Genomic DNA, 12,866 nt, shown 5'->3' with positions numbered 1-12,866 from the left:
CATATATATATATATAACCTACCGGTATGTTAATCCGGTACCACTGTGGGTTTGACGTCAGGTGGGGGTGTGGAGGCCCGCCCACCTCCCCGTCCCGGTCCAGGACTACGTCGCTGAGGTGCGCGCTCGGTCCGCCCGCCGCTCGGCCCGCCCGGATACTGCAGAGGCGGCTCACCGGCACATCGCTGCACAGCACGTCCCACTGCGGTCGAACCGGGCCCGGCTTGATCACAGCAGAACCTGCCAGAACATGGCCGAGTCCAACCCGCTGCGGGGGTTCCCCCGTCTGCGCCGGGCCGCGGTAAGGAGGGGATGCGGGATACTGCAGCGGAGGAGAGCGGCGGAGGAGGATGCGGCGAACACGCGCCGAATGCGCGTCAGAGGCGCAGCCGATTCCCATGAAAGTTCGGGTTTAGATTGTGAGCCGGGACAGCGATATGACTAACCTGCATGTGTTAGAACTGCAGCAGGAAGAGGCTGCGGACGCTCAGAAACTGTGCTGCAGCTGTTTGGTACAAACATGCATTGCAGATGATCTCAGCATTATCCATTTCAACTGTCAAGGAATTCCGGATATTTGATATTTGCATGAAAACCAGCTAAAAAAAAATTGTGGAAAAACTATATTGTTTGAAACTTGCCCCAGAGATGTGCCATCATAAGCGCTGATGGTTATTTTTAGGTCACATGGTTTATGCAGACAGAGTGGCAGACAAGGACAAGTTTGCACCAAACCCAGCAGGATAGTACACACCTGAAAAAGTGATGATCACAGGCAAATCAGGAACGCTTTCATTGATTGTTTACATGTGTTACAAGCCAGAAAAACCTTTTCACTAAATCAGAAAGTGTGCAGCCTCACAAGTTTGCTGATTGACTAATTTGTTCAGCAGAGTAAGAAGAGCTGAAGTGCAACCAAAGCTAGAAGATTTGCCAGACTGACACTGAGGGATGCTGATGCTGTGTGGAGCTCTGCCGGTTCACAGGATGAACAGCAGCAGCTGTCGAGCATTCAGACTGACATCCAAATACCTCTGATGCCCATGCTGTCTTCTGCAAAATTTCAGTAGAGAAAAAAATAATAATTAAAGAGTTCTCCTTAATAAGGTTTTATTTTAGATTCTTCATGCTTCTGCTGCAATGCTTTGCCTCTTTTTCTGTTTTAGTGCCGTCATTGAATCCATTTTTACTGCACCAAGAAGTGATTATCAGATTGAGTTTAAAGATTTGAATGCTCATTAAGCTCAAAGTGACCTCTGCTCCAGTCTTGATTGTGAAAACCAAACCAGGTTTTGGTTTAGAAAGCTACTTTTGACTATATATCCACCTGGATGTTTCTTGTTTGTTGAAGGCCTTCTACATACTTTGGGGAGCTGCTTTCAAACATTCGTTTCTAAGGTTGTATTCAGATTGCATGCATTTGGTTTGCTCAAAGTCAGTTTGTCCCGATAATCCAGAACATATTTTCAGTCGGAATACACCCAAGCAGACCCTTGTCCAGAACTAGGAACTGCTCTCATACTCATCTTTTGAGGTAGTCTCGGTTCATTTCCGATCCGACTGAGCTCCGTTTGCTCCAACTTTCCTCAGTCTGAATAGGCTCCGTGCTCGGAGTGGAACAACTGGACCAAAACGACCATCATAGCCCGGCAATATGAGATCTTTGCCACCTAGCGGTACAATGAACTCTCTTTATAAAATTGACCCATTAAGTCGGACAGGACTGTACCATTTTTGGGCCCCTATTGGTTGCTGATCCATAGAAAAATAGAACGAACCAGTTAAGGTAGAAGTATGTTGAAAGGTCATTATGACAAATGAAAGAGCTAAACCAGCACCAGTGTATTCCTCTTCGCTGCCCGCAATCTTCTCTCAAACAACACTACTGGTACCGTACCGGTATGCCAAGTAACAAAACTGGCAAAAAAAAGAAAAAGAGCTGCTAGATGACTTCCTTTGTTGTTTAAAGCTTCACTGATGTTGTAGTCGCACTATGACACAAAGCTATCCAATTGGTCTACCCCCCCATGTGCCGTGACAGTTCGACTTTGAATGGAAATGCTCACCTAAATTCCCTGAATCATTCTAAAGGACCGGCTCAGTGGAAGCGAGGCCAATGACCCAGCAACATTTTTTGAAATGCGGCCATAAAAATATAGCTTGATTTAGCACATAAAGCTAAAGTCCGTTAGCTTGATGCTAACGAATTTCCCATAGGACGGCTAATGCTAACGCTCAGTCGACCTAAACGAACACTGCTGACTAAATTAACATCTTTATAAATTCACAGGCATGAACTCTTTTAAGGAAATATTTTTTAAAGTAACCATTTATGGTCTAAAACACAGTTTTTTTTCTCATTCTTTCTTCCTCTGGAATAAGGTGTAATGCTGTACTGCGATCGCCACCTAGTGGCCAAACTGAAACGTCCTCCAGGAGAAGCAGAACAATGTTTACAATGTTAATGATCTGAAGATTTTTGTTAGAATTTCTCCTTTAGATAATCCATGTAACACTGTATGATATCAACAATCTCATTATTTCACTGATACATTTTACAGTATGTGAACTGTATCAGATTAATATACTCAAAACATTTAGTAGATTATTAATGTATTTCTAAACAAATGTGTATAAATGTGTAAACTTAAAATTAAATCAAATCAAATTGAATTGAGTGGATTGAAAGAATAGAAAAAAAATATGAACTGAATCGATCCAGGCTCTGGTGAATTGAATCGAATCGTTTCTTGAATTCATTATTGCTTCCCAGCCCTAGTTACAATACAGACGTTAAGAATCGGTCAGCGAAATATAAAGTTAAAATAAGTTGAACTATCCCAACAAGAATTGCAGCATCATAATTTTGTTCTTTGGTTGCTTTGTCCCATCCTGTTCATTCTTAGGCAATGACTGAAGAGATCTTTAGTCATGTGGTTTGGCTTACAAGCTTTAGTTCAAATCAATCTGAAAACAGACCAAATAGAAGATTCACCGCTTGATCCAGACCAGATTAAACAAATTCGGTCTGAAAAAAATGGCTTTTCAAGTCTGAATACAAACTTGAATTTTTTGGAACAATTTACGGTTACCACAGGATACAATACTTTTTTTAACCCTAATTATTCATTCAGCTATAAGATCCTTTTTTTTCAGTTTTGCTGCAGAGATTTGCATCTCTTTATGGTTTTCCTTTTGCTGTCTTTTTTATTATTCTTGTGTGATCTCTACAACTTAGTAGCATTACCTTCATTAGTAGTTTTTTTATTTAACCTTTTTTATTATCTCACAGCAAAAGTAATACATTTTATTAGATCTTTTTTTCATTTTTTCTGTAGCTATTGGGATACTGTGGCCTTTCAAGCCAGAGACAGTTTTCACTGAGACTGCTGAATACATTTAAGATTATTAATCGAATATCCAATTTCATTCGGCAGCAATGGATCTTAATTTAGGGACACAGATTTTTATTGAATGGGAACACTAATTTAACCTCATTTAACACCCATGGAGGAGACGCTCATCAGTGTGCGATCAATCACTGATGCAAGGAACTGAACACGTCTAATAACAGTGTTCAGTGTTACTATGGGGAAATTGCAGTTGAATAAATAAACTCACAAATATCTCATTTAACATACCATCTTTTAAATTTAAGAGAATTTCTATTTTACAAAAAAAATTAGGGGATTTTCCAACTTTTAGCCTCCTCTTAGGTGGTTAAATTTATCCATTTTGATGTTATATTTTTAGCTTTCAATTCAAGATGAATTACTTGGATCACTCTATAGTTTTACTATCATAAAGTTAGAAATCTTTTGTTTCAGACTTCTTTTCCGGGTAACCTGCATCTGATCTTGGTGCTCCGCCCCAGTAGCTTGTTAAGCCCCGCCCCCAGCCCGTCTTCCAGCACTGACCTGGGCTTTCGCTTCAGCCAGGATGACTTCCTGTTAAAGATGCCGGTGAGCATGAATTAAGAGTGAAGAGCATCTCTGGAGCTTCACGCAGGATCTCAGGTGTTGCTGTGTTTGACAGGTGGTGATGCTGCGCTCAGTCGGAGACTTGCTGCGCTACATCGATGAAAACCACCTGGCGTCAGACTTCACAGCTAAAGTGGAATACTGCCAGAGCGACTGGCTCATCCTTCGCTCGGTATGGACGGATGACGAACACAAGCTCTACTGAATGTGACACGTCCCTTAAAAATGTGTGTGTATCTGCAGTCTATTGAGACCTTTGCTGTGACGGTGAAGGAGATCGCACAGCTGCTGCAGAGCTTCGGATCCGAGATTTCTGACACCGAACTTCCAGATGAAGCTAACGCCATCGAGTTCCTCCTCCATTCCCACACTCACAGATACAAACAGATGAAGGTAATTTGCTTTCCATCTTTGTGTTTCTTCATCATTTGGATTAATTGACCTTTCTGTATGTCAGGATGACATCCGGGGCGTGCTGAAAGAAGGCCGCCTTCTGTTTTCCAACCTGGAGACCGTTAAAGCAGCTAAAAAAGAAATAGAGGAGGAGAAGGAAATACAGTCAGACATGGAGACTGTGAGGAGGTGAAGTTCTTTTGTAACTCTCCCTGTAAAGATCAATTGGACATGCGTTTTAGAAAGTCTTGTGTGTTTTAGGCTCCTGGCTCAGCTCAGAGACATGGAGGAAGCATTTGACGGCTTCTTTGAAAAGCACCACCTGAAGCTGCAGCAGTACCTCCAGCTGCTTCACTATGAAATCAGCTTCCAGCAGGTGTGAACTTCACTGCATCCTTCACCACAAAGATGCTGTGGTTGCTGTTTAACACTGGAATGCTGTGTGTTTACAGATGGAGGAGGTGCTGGAGCGACTCTCTGCCCAGGAGAAGGAGATCGCTTCTGTGGGGACCACAGTGGTTCAGACAGAGCAGCTTCTGAAAGATCTGGAGATGCTGGACAAGCATGCTCAGGTTATCCCTGCACACATGGAATCTTTCAAGAAGATGATTAGCTTAAAAGTATCAACAAAATAGTTTTTTTTCTTCTGTTTTAACCTCTTAGAACCTGGCCTTCACACACGTGGACTTCACTTTTTAGGTTATATTACCAAAGTAGTTAATTCCGCTAAACAGGATTCCTGTGGGTTAGCTCAAATATTAGCTTGAGGCTAAATATGGTAAAATAAATAAAAAACGGTCGTGTCATCATAATTTTTTGACAAATTTTGCCTGAACAACTAATCATCCAATATGCTCATGTTCAGTGAGCAACAATGATCACTGCTATACAAACTAGGGATGTCCCCATCAGGTTTTTTGGGACCCCCAATACGATACTTTGGCAGCACATTTTAAAAAATTAACAAATTTGATAAAAAAAAATTCAGGTAGTCCCCTATTTTTGTTTTATTAACATTATTTTACCATTTAACACTTAAATAGAGCACTTCTGTGAAGTAACTTCAACAAGTAAAATAAAAAAAACTATCAACTAGAAAAAATAACTTCATGTCAATTCATGTCTTTATTTAAAATTCTTAAAAATTAATGATAAAGAGATATCATTAGAACCGTTTTTTCCCCCCAGTTATTAATTTTTTTTACTTTTATTTCTCTGTTTAATTAACTTTTATTTCTTCTCTATTAACATTAAAAATGAAGAAAAAAACAAACTTTTTTCTGTTGAAATGCTTTTTTAGGTTAGTGACACGTGTTTGTTAGTTTAAAGCGTTTTTAAAAGAGTTATTGATCCTGGAAGTCTGAATCTGTGATCATCTTGCTAGCTCGACTGAACTGTTTGTGTTAGCCTCCTGCTTGAACTGCTGCTGTATTCTGCTGCGCTTTACAACAATAACGTGATGATCGTTTAGTATTTATCTGGAATAATAAGCCTGAAATATAAAGCGCGGATCATTATTAGAATTAATTAAATATCCGATACTGATTGGGAGACAGCATCGGATATCAGTCGAGTCATAAACCGATTTTCGATCACTTTGTGGGATCAGGATATCTCTAATACAAACCGTGTAATTTTTTATTTAGTATCTTTTCATTCAGATTTCTTTTCTAAAAACTGTTTTGAATGGCTATGAATCCAACATAACTGGAGATTTGTGACGGAAGGGGATAAAACAAAAATAATATATTAATTTTTCTAAATCAATTTTGAATCTTTAAATTTAACTAATTAAATATATGAATTTACTTGAGACCCACTGGGGTTTTAAATCACATTTTTTATTGGCAAAAACTTAAATTTTCTCTTATTCTCCTTCAGTCTTCACATCAATAACATTTTAAATTATTCTTTTTACAGTTTAAATTTTGACGCCCAGCTTTCCAGTTTAACTAGGTTAAGTTCTGGACTTTGACTCAGCCACTAATCCTTTCAATTTCTAGCCAGTCTGGTGCTGGTTCGGGGATCTGCTTTGGGTCATTTCTGTGCTACATGACCCAATTTTGACAAATCTCTAGCTGTGAAGTGGGTGGCCCCCACACTCGGTCCCAGCAGAGCGATCGCAGCCTCTGGGATTTAGGTGAGGGGAAGCTTAAAAGGAGCGACTAACTTTTATTCATTATTGTGCGCACAAACACACAACCAAGCTTTATCCTTCCTTCTTGAAAGAATTCAAATGAAGTTCTCAGATAAAGTGATTCGTGTGTTACTGTTAGGAGGAGATGGCTCGGGCCCAGGTGGTTATACTTCACGGCCACCAGTTGGCAGCCAACCACCACTACGCCCTGGCGCTCATCGTCCAGCGCTGCAATGAGCTGCGACACCTCTGTGATGTCATCACCGCAGCCGTCCGGACCAAGCGGGCTTCGCTCACCCGAACACGGGACCTGCTGCTGCGTCTGGAGGAGGTAAAGAGACCAAAGGAATGCAATTTTTTTAATTGCTGAAGGAATATGCTGAAAATGTAACAGCTATGTGCAAAATGCTAAATTTACTAAAAGACTGGAAATTTCATTAAAGAACTATTAACGAGCGCTGAAGTTGACCTCAATTTGTGAATAATTTGTTGTAAAATTGCTTAAAAATGCCAATTCTTGAGTCCCTCCAATTATTTGGTACACCCTAGTATTGCATATGGCAGCTGATTTGTGCCGGCAGGACCTTAGCTTAGCCAAAATCTGTGCTGTTTCCATACTATAGCAAGAGGAAATTCTTGTTTTTGGAAAACTCGTGTTGTAAGAAATTAGTCTTTACTTATCTCGTTAAATGTCAAAATCGTCTGCTTGCTTCCTGCCTCCTCATGTAAAATGATCTAGCTCTGCCACTGGTCACAACATTGTCAATGTTGACATGTAAATGTGTATTTCACATTATTATTTGCTTCATAATCTGCATGCAGGCCCTTCGTTGGTGCGACGAGGGCGCCTATTTGCTGGCGAGTCAAATGGTGGACAGGTTCCAAACCAAAGAAGGAGCTCAGGAGGCACTGCAGTACCTAAGCTGTCACCAGGAGAGGGCGCCATCTGCTGTGAAAAACTGCCAGGACTCCCTGAGTTTTGATTTTGAGGCTGTCCTCACCCCACAGCTGGAGGTGTGTGACTGCCACTGCAGCTGCTGCTCTGCTGCTCGAACAGTTTCTGTTCATTCGTGCTTTTGTTTACAGTCCCAGATCACCATGGTTACAGAGAAGCTAAACTCAGTCCAGGCTATGATCAGAAACAGAGAGCAGTGTTTGAGAAAACTGGCAGATGTGCAGGTTCGACCCATCCAGCTGGTGGCTCCACGGCCAGAACCGGACCAGACTGTACTACGTTGTAAATCTCCCCTCTTTTCCCCTAAACACGGTAATCCCTGCATCCTTCCTGCTCTGGGAAGTTACATTTTTCTCTTCACTCCTAATAAAAACATGATTTTTTTCTCGCTTATTGAATTTTTTTTTCTTCCTTTAGGGGTTGATTTCAGCGTCCTCAACTCAAAGTTTTCCTTTGACCTGCTTCCTGGTAAAAGAGCCACAAAGAAAAACAACAGCCAACGCAAGGTTCAAGTGTCAATATATACTTTAAAAATCTTTATAAGCAACTTTTTATGTAATTGCTCCATATGTGTTGCAGATTGAGGTGATGCACGACTACCAAGGCAACCGCAGCAGTCTTTATGGTCCCATCCCCGAGACGGATTCAGAAACAGAGGACAATCCGGAGCAGGTCACGCGGTAAGGAGTCTTTAACATCCAGGTTGGATTCTGGATCTAAAATCTCACTGGAAATGAAAATTGGGTGATCATTTTTGTATTGTCTCATGTTCCAGTCACATTATGAAAGAACTGATATCCACAGAGAGGATCTATGTTGATGAGCTGCTCTCTGTCCTTCTGGTGGGTGAGCTTTGGTTTGATCCGATAAATCTAATATTTTGGATTCCTAAATTCTTGTATTTTCATCTCATCAGGGCTACAGGGCAGAAATGGAGGACCCCTCCATGTCCAATCTCCTGCCTTCAGCTCTACGCAGCCAGAAAGACGTTCTGTTCGGCAACATGCCAGAGATTTACCAGTTCCACAGCAGGCGAGCCACACATGCACACACGCTTTGGCGTCTGAGTCGCTTCCTGTCTTTTCCCTGAAATCCAATCTCATTTTATTTACCTCGTGCTGTCGCAATTTAGGATCTTTCTTCAAGATCTGCAGGATTGCCTGGAGACACCAGAGAGAGTGGGCTCATGTTTCCTGCAGCGGGTGAGTGATTGATGAAGACTTCAGAGTTCCACATACTTAAATAAGTTTTGCATCTGCAAGCAAAATGTATATATATAAAATAATTTTGTGTTTTTGCAATGCTTTTGTCCTTGAATAAACAAAGTGGCTCCAAAAATATTTGGAGATGAGTGAACAAAATTAAGAGCTGTAAAAGTGTTCTGAACAATTAAAAAAAAGTTTATATTTTGTTTTCAAATGCAGCATGAACATGATTTTACAGCTGCAAAACACTCAATCAATCTCCACATTTAAGGAATATCCCTAAATGTGTTTATTTGTGTGTTGAGCAGAAAGACAATTTCCAAGTGTATGAACGCTACTGCCAAAACAAACCTCGCTCTGAGCTGCTGTGGAGACAGTGCTCTGATTCGCCCTTTTTTCAGGTAATTCCACATAACCAACATAATGACATCCACAATTTAAATCTTCAGCATATTTCACATGGTTTAGCAGCTGATTTTGGACTCAGGGATCTATTCTGCAGTCGTTTTGTGTTTGTTTGTCCTGCAGGAATGCCAGAAGAAGCTGGACCAGAAGCTGGGTCTTGATTCTTACCTTCTCAAACCGATCCAACGCCTCACCAAATACCAGCTGCTTCTCAAGGTTTCAGTCCTGCACCACACAGAAGAGTTAACTCCCATCATTTTGTGACATAAAACACGACTTTAAGGGACTCTGTGCACATTTTCATTAACTTAACACCAGGAGAACAGATTTATTTTATAGAATTAACCTTGGACAGCTCACTACATCAAAGAATTGACAGAAAATTCAAATTTCAGAATTAAATATAGTCAAAAATTATGAAATATAATTTTAAAATGAGATCTAGATGTATCAATTGTGAAATATGAGGTAGTATGTTTTTCCTCACAATAATGTCCATTAAAGATGCAAAAAGTGTTGAGGAATAAAAGCACCTTATTTATTCGCTGTCTCAAATCTGATCTGCATATTTTTAACCTGGTGATACAATGTTCATACATTCAATACAGCAAGTATTCATTTAAGTAAAATTAATAACAATACATTCGTTTTTCTAACCAGAAAGTTTAGAATATTATTATAATTTTCCCGCCAAATGATTTCACGAAAGCAGCCATTTTGAAATGAGCAGAAGGAGTTCTTCTACTGCCCCTAGTGGAAGGACGATGAACTACAGGGCAGAAAATGTATCTGTTTGTACCCAATATATTTTTTTTAAAGAAAGTATTGATTATGCTAACGAAATACGGTTCTCAGAAATCCGTCGATCAAATATGATACGAATTGTATTGTAGGGTTAATCTAATCAGGTGATGCATAAGTCCTACAGAACACACTCTAAACAAGCATAGAGAAAAATGAAATTACAATTGCTGGAGAACTGGACAATTATACTTTAATCAAATTGTGAACAAACTCCTCACCCATCATCTGGAGCATCTGTGTTTCCTCAGGAGCTTCTGAAGCAGTGCACAGAGCAGCGGTACCGCAGCGAGCTGCAGGAGGCTCTGAACTCCATGCTGGAGCTGCTCAAGTCTGTCAATGACTCCATGCACCAGATAGCCATCACCGGATATCAGGTGACGACAAGCGAAAGGATCGAACCCTGCAGGATGGGCGATCACATCACCGGATGAGGGACTTGTGGTCCTTCTCATGTGTAGTGATTGTAGCAATATGACTCCTGCTGATTGTAATTAAAAACTTCTATTTTTTTTGCTGTGGTGTCAGGGGGAGCTCAGCCAGCTGGGCCGTGTGGTGATGCAGGGGAGCTTCACTGTGTGGATCAGCTACAAACGGGCGGCGGTGCGAATGAAGGAGCTGGCCAGGTTCAAACCCATGCAGCGACACCTCTTCCTCTATGAGCACGCCCTCCTCTTCTGCAAGCGCAGGGACGAGGACAACCACGACAGGACACCCTTCTACAGCTTCAAATCCTGCCTCAGAGTAACTACGCACAGTCACTCCACTGGGCTGCATGACACTCAGTTAGAGCAGTATATGATAGGGCTGGGCAATGATGAGCATTTGGGTATCGATCCGATACTGGTCAATATTTCTGATATCGATTGGCTACCAATATGAATGTTTTTCATAAATGTTGTGTGACACGAACCTGAAATTCTCAATTGTTTTTAAAATGTTTTTTGTAAGTTTCCCTTTATTTAATTACCTGACAAACATTACGGCTTGTACTTTTGGTAACCTTAAACTTTTTAGCTTTTGAAATATTGAGCAAAATATGCTCCGTAGGAAATGAATGATCATTTTTTTTTAATTTTTCAAAAACTTTGTGTACTTTGAAACCGTGGTTTACAGTAACTTTTAAACAATTTGGCAAGGAGCCTTTATATTGGCATTATGCTAGCTCATATTTGTAATTTGGCCACTACTGAGGTTTTTTTATGCTAATTTTACTTCATATTTTAGCAACATGCTAACATTTTTTGGCTAATTTCTTATCTGCTAAGGTTGCTAGGCTACTTTTGAGTTTAGCTAATATTTTAGGAACAGGCTAACGTCTTTGGCTAATTTGTTTTCTACTGAGGTTTTTTAGCTTTTTTGAGTTCAGTTAATATTTTAGCTTCAGGCTAACATTTTTGACTAATTTTACTGACAATTTTTAGGCTATTTTGGAGTTGAGCTAGTATTTTAGCAATGTGCTTGCTTTTAATACTTTTGGGGATCATTTAGAGTTTAGCTTTTATTTAAGATACTACTTGTTTTAGCAAAATTAGCATGTATTGAGGATGTTTAAGTAAACTTACTACCACTTTTTCAGACAATAAGACAATAACAACTTTAGTGGTCTTTCATGGTTTTTTAACAGAATTTCGAGTCTTTTAGCACATTTTGCAAATAGCTTTTTGCATTTTCAGCAAATCCCTTCAGGCTTTTTCAGCAACCAGATTCTGCAAAAACCATTCACACCAGCATTATCGCAGGCAATGCAACGTTTTTTAACATGTTCCTGGGGCATTTATTTGATGATGAAGGTTATATATAAGGAAAATTAAGCTTAAAACTGAATTTTTGAATATTTCTTTCTCATTCAAATCCATTCTAAAGCTTCCACCTCCACACAACTAGATCCATGTGCGTCTTTGTTTTCGTCGACTGAGCCATAGATCCAATATTGCTCCCCATTTTTGTTGCACCAGTAATGTTAGGATGGGTGTGAGGGTTTGTTCTATCTAGAAAACATTTTTTTTTATTTTGGCTAAGAACAGCACAGTTAAAAGATCATTAGGAGCGCTTTTAAAATTTATGATAAAAGTGCTGACAATAAAATGTATCTCTGATTTGATCATTTAATAGATATTGATATTTCTTTGTACAGATGAATGCAGTTGGAATCACAGAAACCGTGAAAGGAGATGTGAAGAAATTTGAAATTTGGTACAGCGGCAGAGAGGTGGTGTATGTAGTTCAGGTATTCCGTCTTTCCTATATGATCTTTTTCTTTATTTCCTTTTTTAGAAAAATATTTAGTGTGAAAGGAGTTCATGCATTTGTATTTCTGTCTCTTTAGGCGCCCACTGTTGAGGTCAAAGTTTCTTGGCTCACAGAGATTCGAAAAATTCTCACCAACCAGCAGAAAATGCATCAAGGTTTGTTTCTCTAATATGATTCATTCTTTTAAGTGAATTATTTCTCTCTTTTTTTGTCTTTTAATTTATGGAAAAAAGTTAAAAAATAAGAGTTAATTTACTAATTTCTTCTCATTTTATTTGAAAGTATCTTCTCTATTTCTTTAGTTTATGTTTGCCTTGAATATTTATGTGTATTTCCATAATTTATGTCTGTTCTCCTCTTTTTTCCAGATGAGTCTCCCTGTCTTTCTCTTTCAGACAATCCTCTCTCTGACAGGTGCGTCTATCTGCATGACCTCTGTTTAATATACAAGAAAACAAGCAGAAGACATGCACTCAAAACCCATTTTTTTTACATAATTGATCAATAAATACATGTATACTTCAGAATTAACTTACATTTTGTCCCGTTTAGTGTCACCTATTAATGCAAAGAGTCTTGGTTGGTCTTTCTATACATAAATTGACCTTTAACCCTAAAGCGCTGATTTTTACCCAAGCAAAAGTATTTACATGATTTTCAATATTTTGTATTTTCCTCATGGGTCCCTAAGTAAAGTCTCACTTGTCCCAGGAATGGGTGAACCAAAGCAAGTTTCC

General features: G+C 39.6%; 1 protein-coding gene across 2 annotated transcripts in view; it reads left to right on the top strand.

The window, feature by feature from the left end:
• The first annotated feature begins 77 nt into the window (after positions 1-77).
• The window catches only part of LOC112142968 (proto-oncogene DBL), a 27,614-nt gene continuing 14,825 nt past the window's right edge, over positions 78-12,866 (top strand). For both annotated transcript variants that reach the window (XM_024266680.2, XM_024266679.2), the window contains exons 1-22: positions 78-301; positions 3,828-3,962; positions 4,036-4,152; positions 4,224-4,373; positions 4,438-4,562; positions 4,635-4,749; positions 4,826-4,945; positions 6,650-6,841; positions 7,333-7,524; positions 7,597-7,777; positions 7,883-7,971; positions 8,045-8,145; positions 8,241-8,307; positions 8,382-8,497; positions 8,598-8,667; positions 8,979-9,071; positions 9,199-9,291; positions 10,128-10,253; positions 10,405-10,620; positions 12,014-12,106; positions 12,206-12,284; positions 12,498-12,543. In XM_024266680.2, the coding sequence (XP_024122448.1) occupies positions 251-301; positions 3,828-3,962; positions 4,036-4,152; positions 4,224-4,373; positions 4,438-4,562; positions 4,635-4,749; positions 4,826-4,945; positions 6,650-6,841; positions 7,333-7,524; positions 7,597-7,777; positions 7,883-7,971; positions 8,045-8,145; positions 8,241-8,307; positions 8,382-8,497; positions 8,598-8,667; positions 8,979-9,071; positions 9,199-9,291; positions 10,128-10,253; positions 10,405-10,620; positions 12,014-12,106; positions 12,206-12,284; positions 12,498-12,543 (2,567 nt within the window). In that variant the 5' untranslated portion in view covers positions 78-250. The remainder of the gene's footprint in view (positions 302-3,827; positions 3,963-4,035; positions 4,153-4,223; positions 4,374-4,437; positions 4,563-4,634; positions 4,750-4,825; positions 4,946-6,649; positions 6,842-7,332; positions 7,525-7,596; positions 7,778-7,882; positions 7,972-8,044; positions 8,146-8,240; positions 8,308-8,381; positions 8,498-8,597; positions 8,668-8,978; positions 9,072-9,198; positions 9,292-10,127; positions 10,254-10,404; positions 10,621-12,013; positions 12,107-12,205; positions 12,285-12,497; positions 12,544-12,866) is intronic.

This window comes from Oryzias melastigma, linkage group LG14 (assembly GCF_002922805.2).
Source record: "Oryzias melastigma strain HK-1 linkage group LG14, ASM292280v2, whole genome shotgun sequence".
NCBI classification, from domain to species: domain Eukaryota; kingdom Metazoa; phylum Chordata; class Actinopteri; order Beloniformes; family Adrianichthyidae; genus Oryzias; species Oryzias melastigma.
Note: the sequence above shows the minus strand (reverse complement) of the source record. Positions and strands in the feature narration are given on the sequence as shown.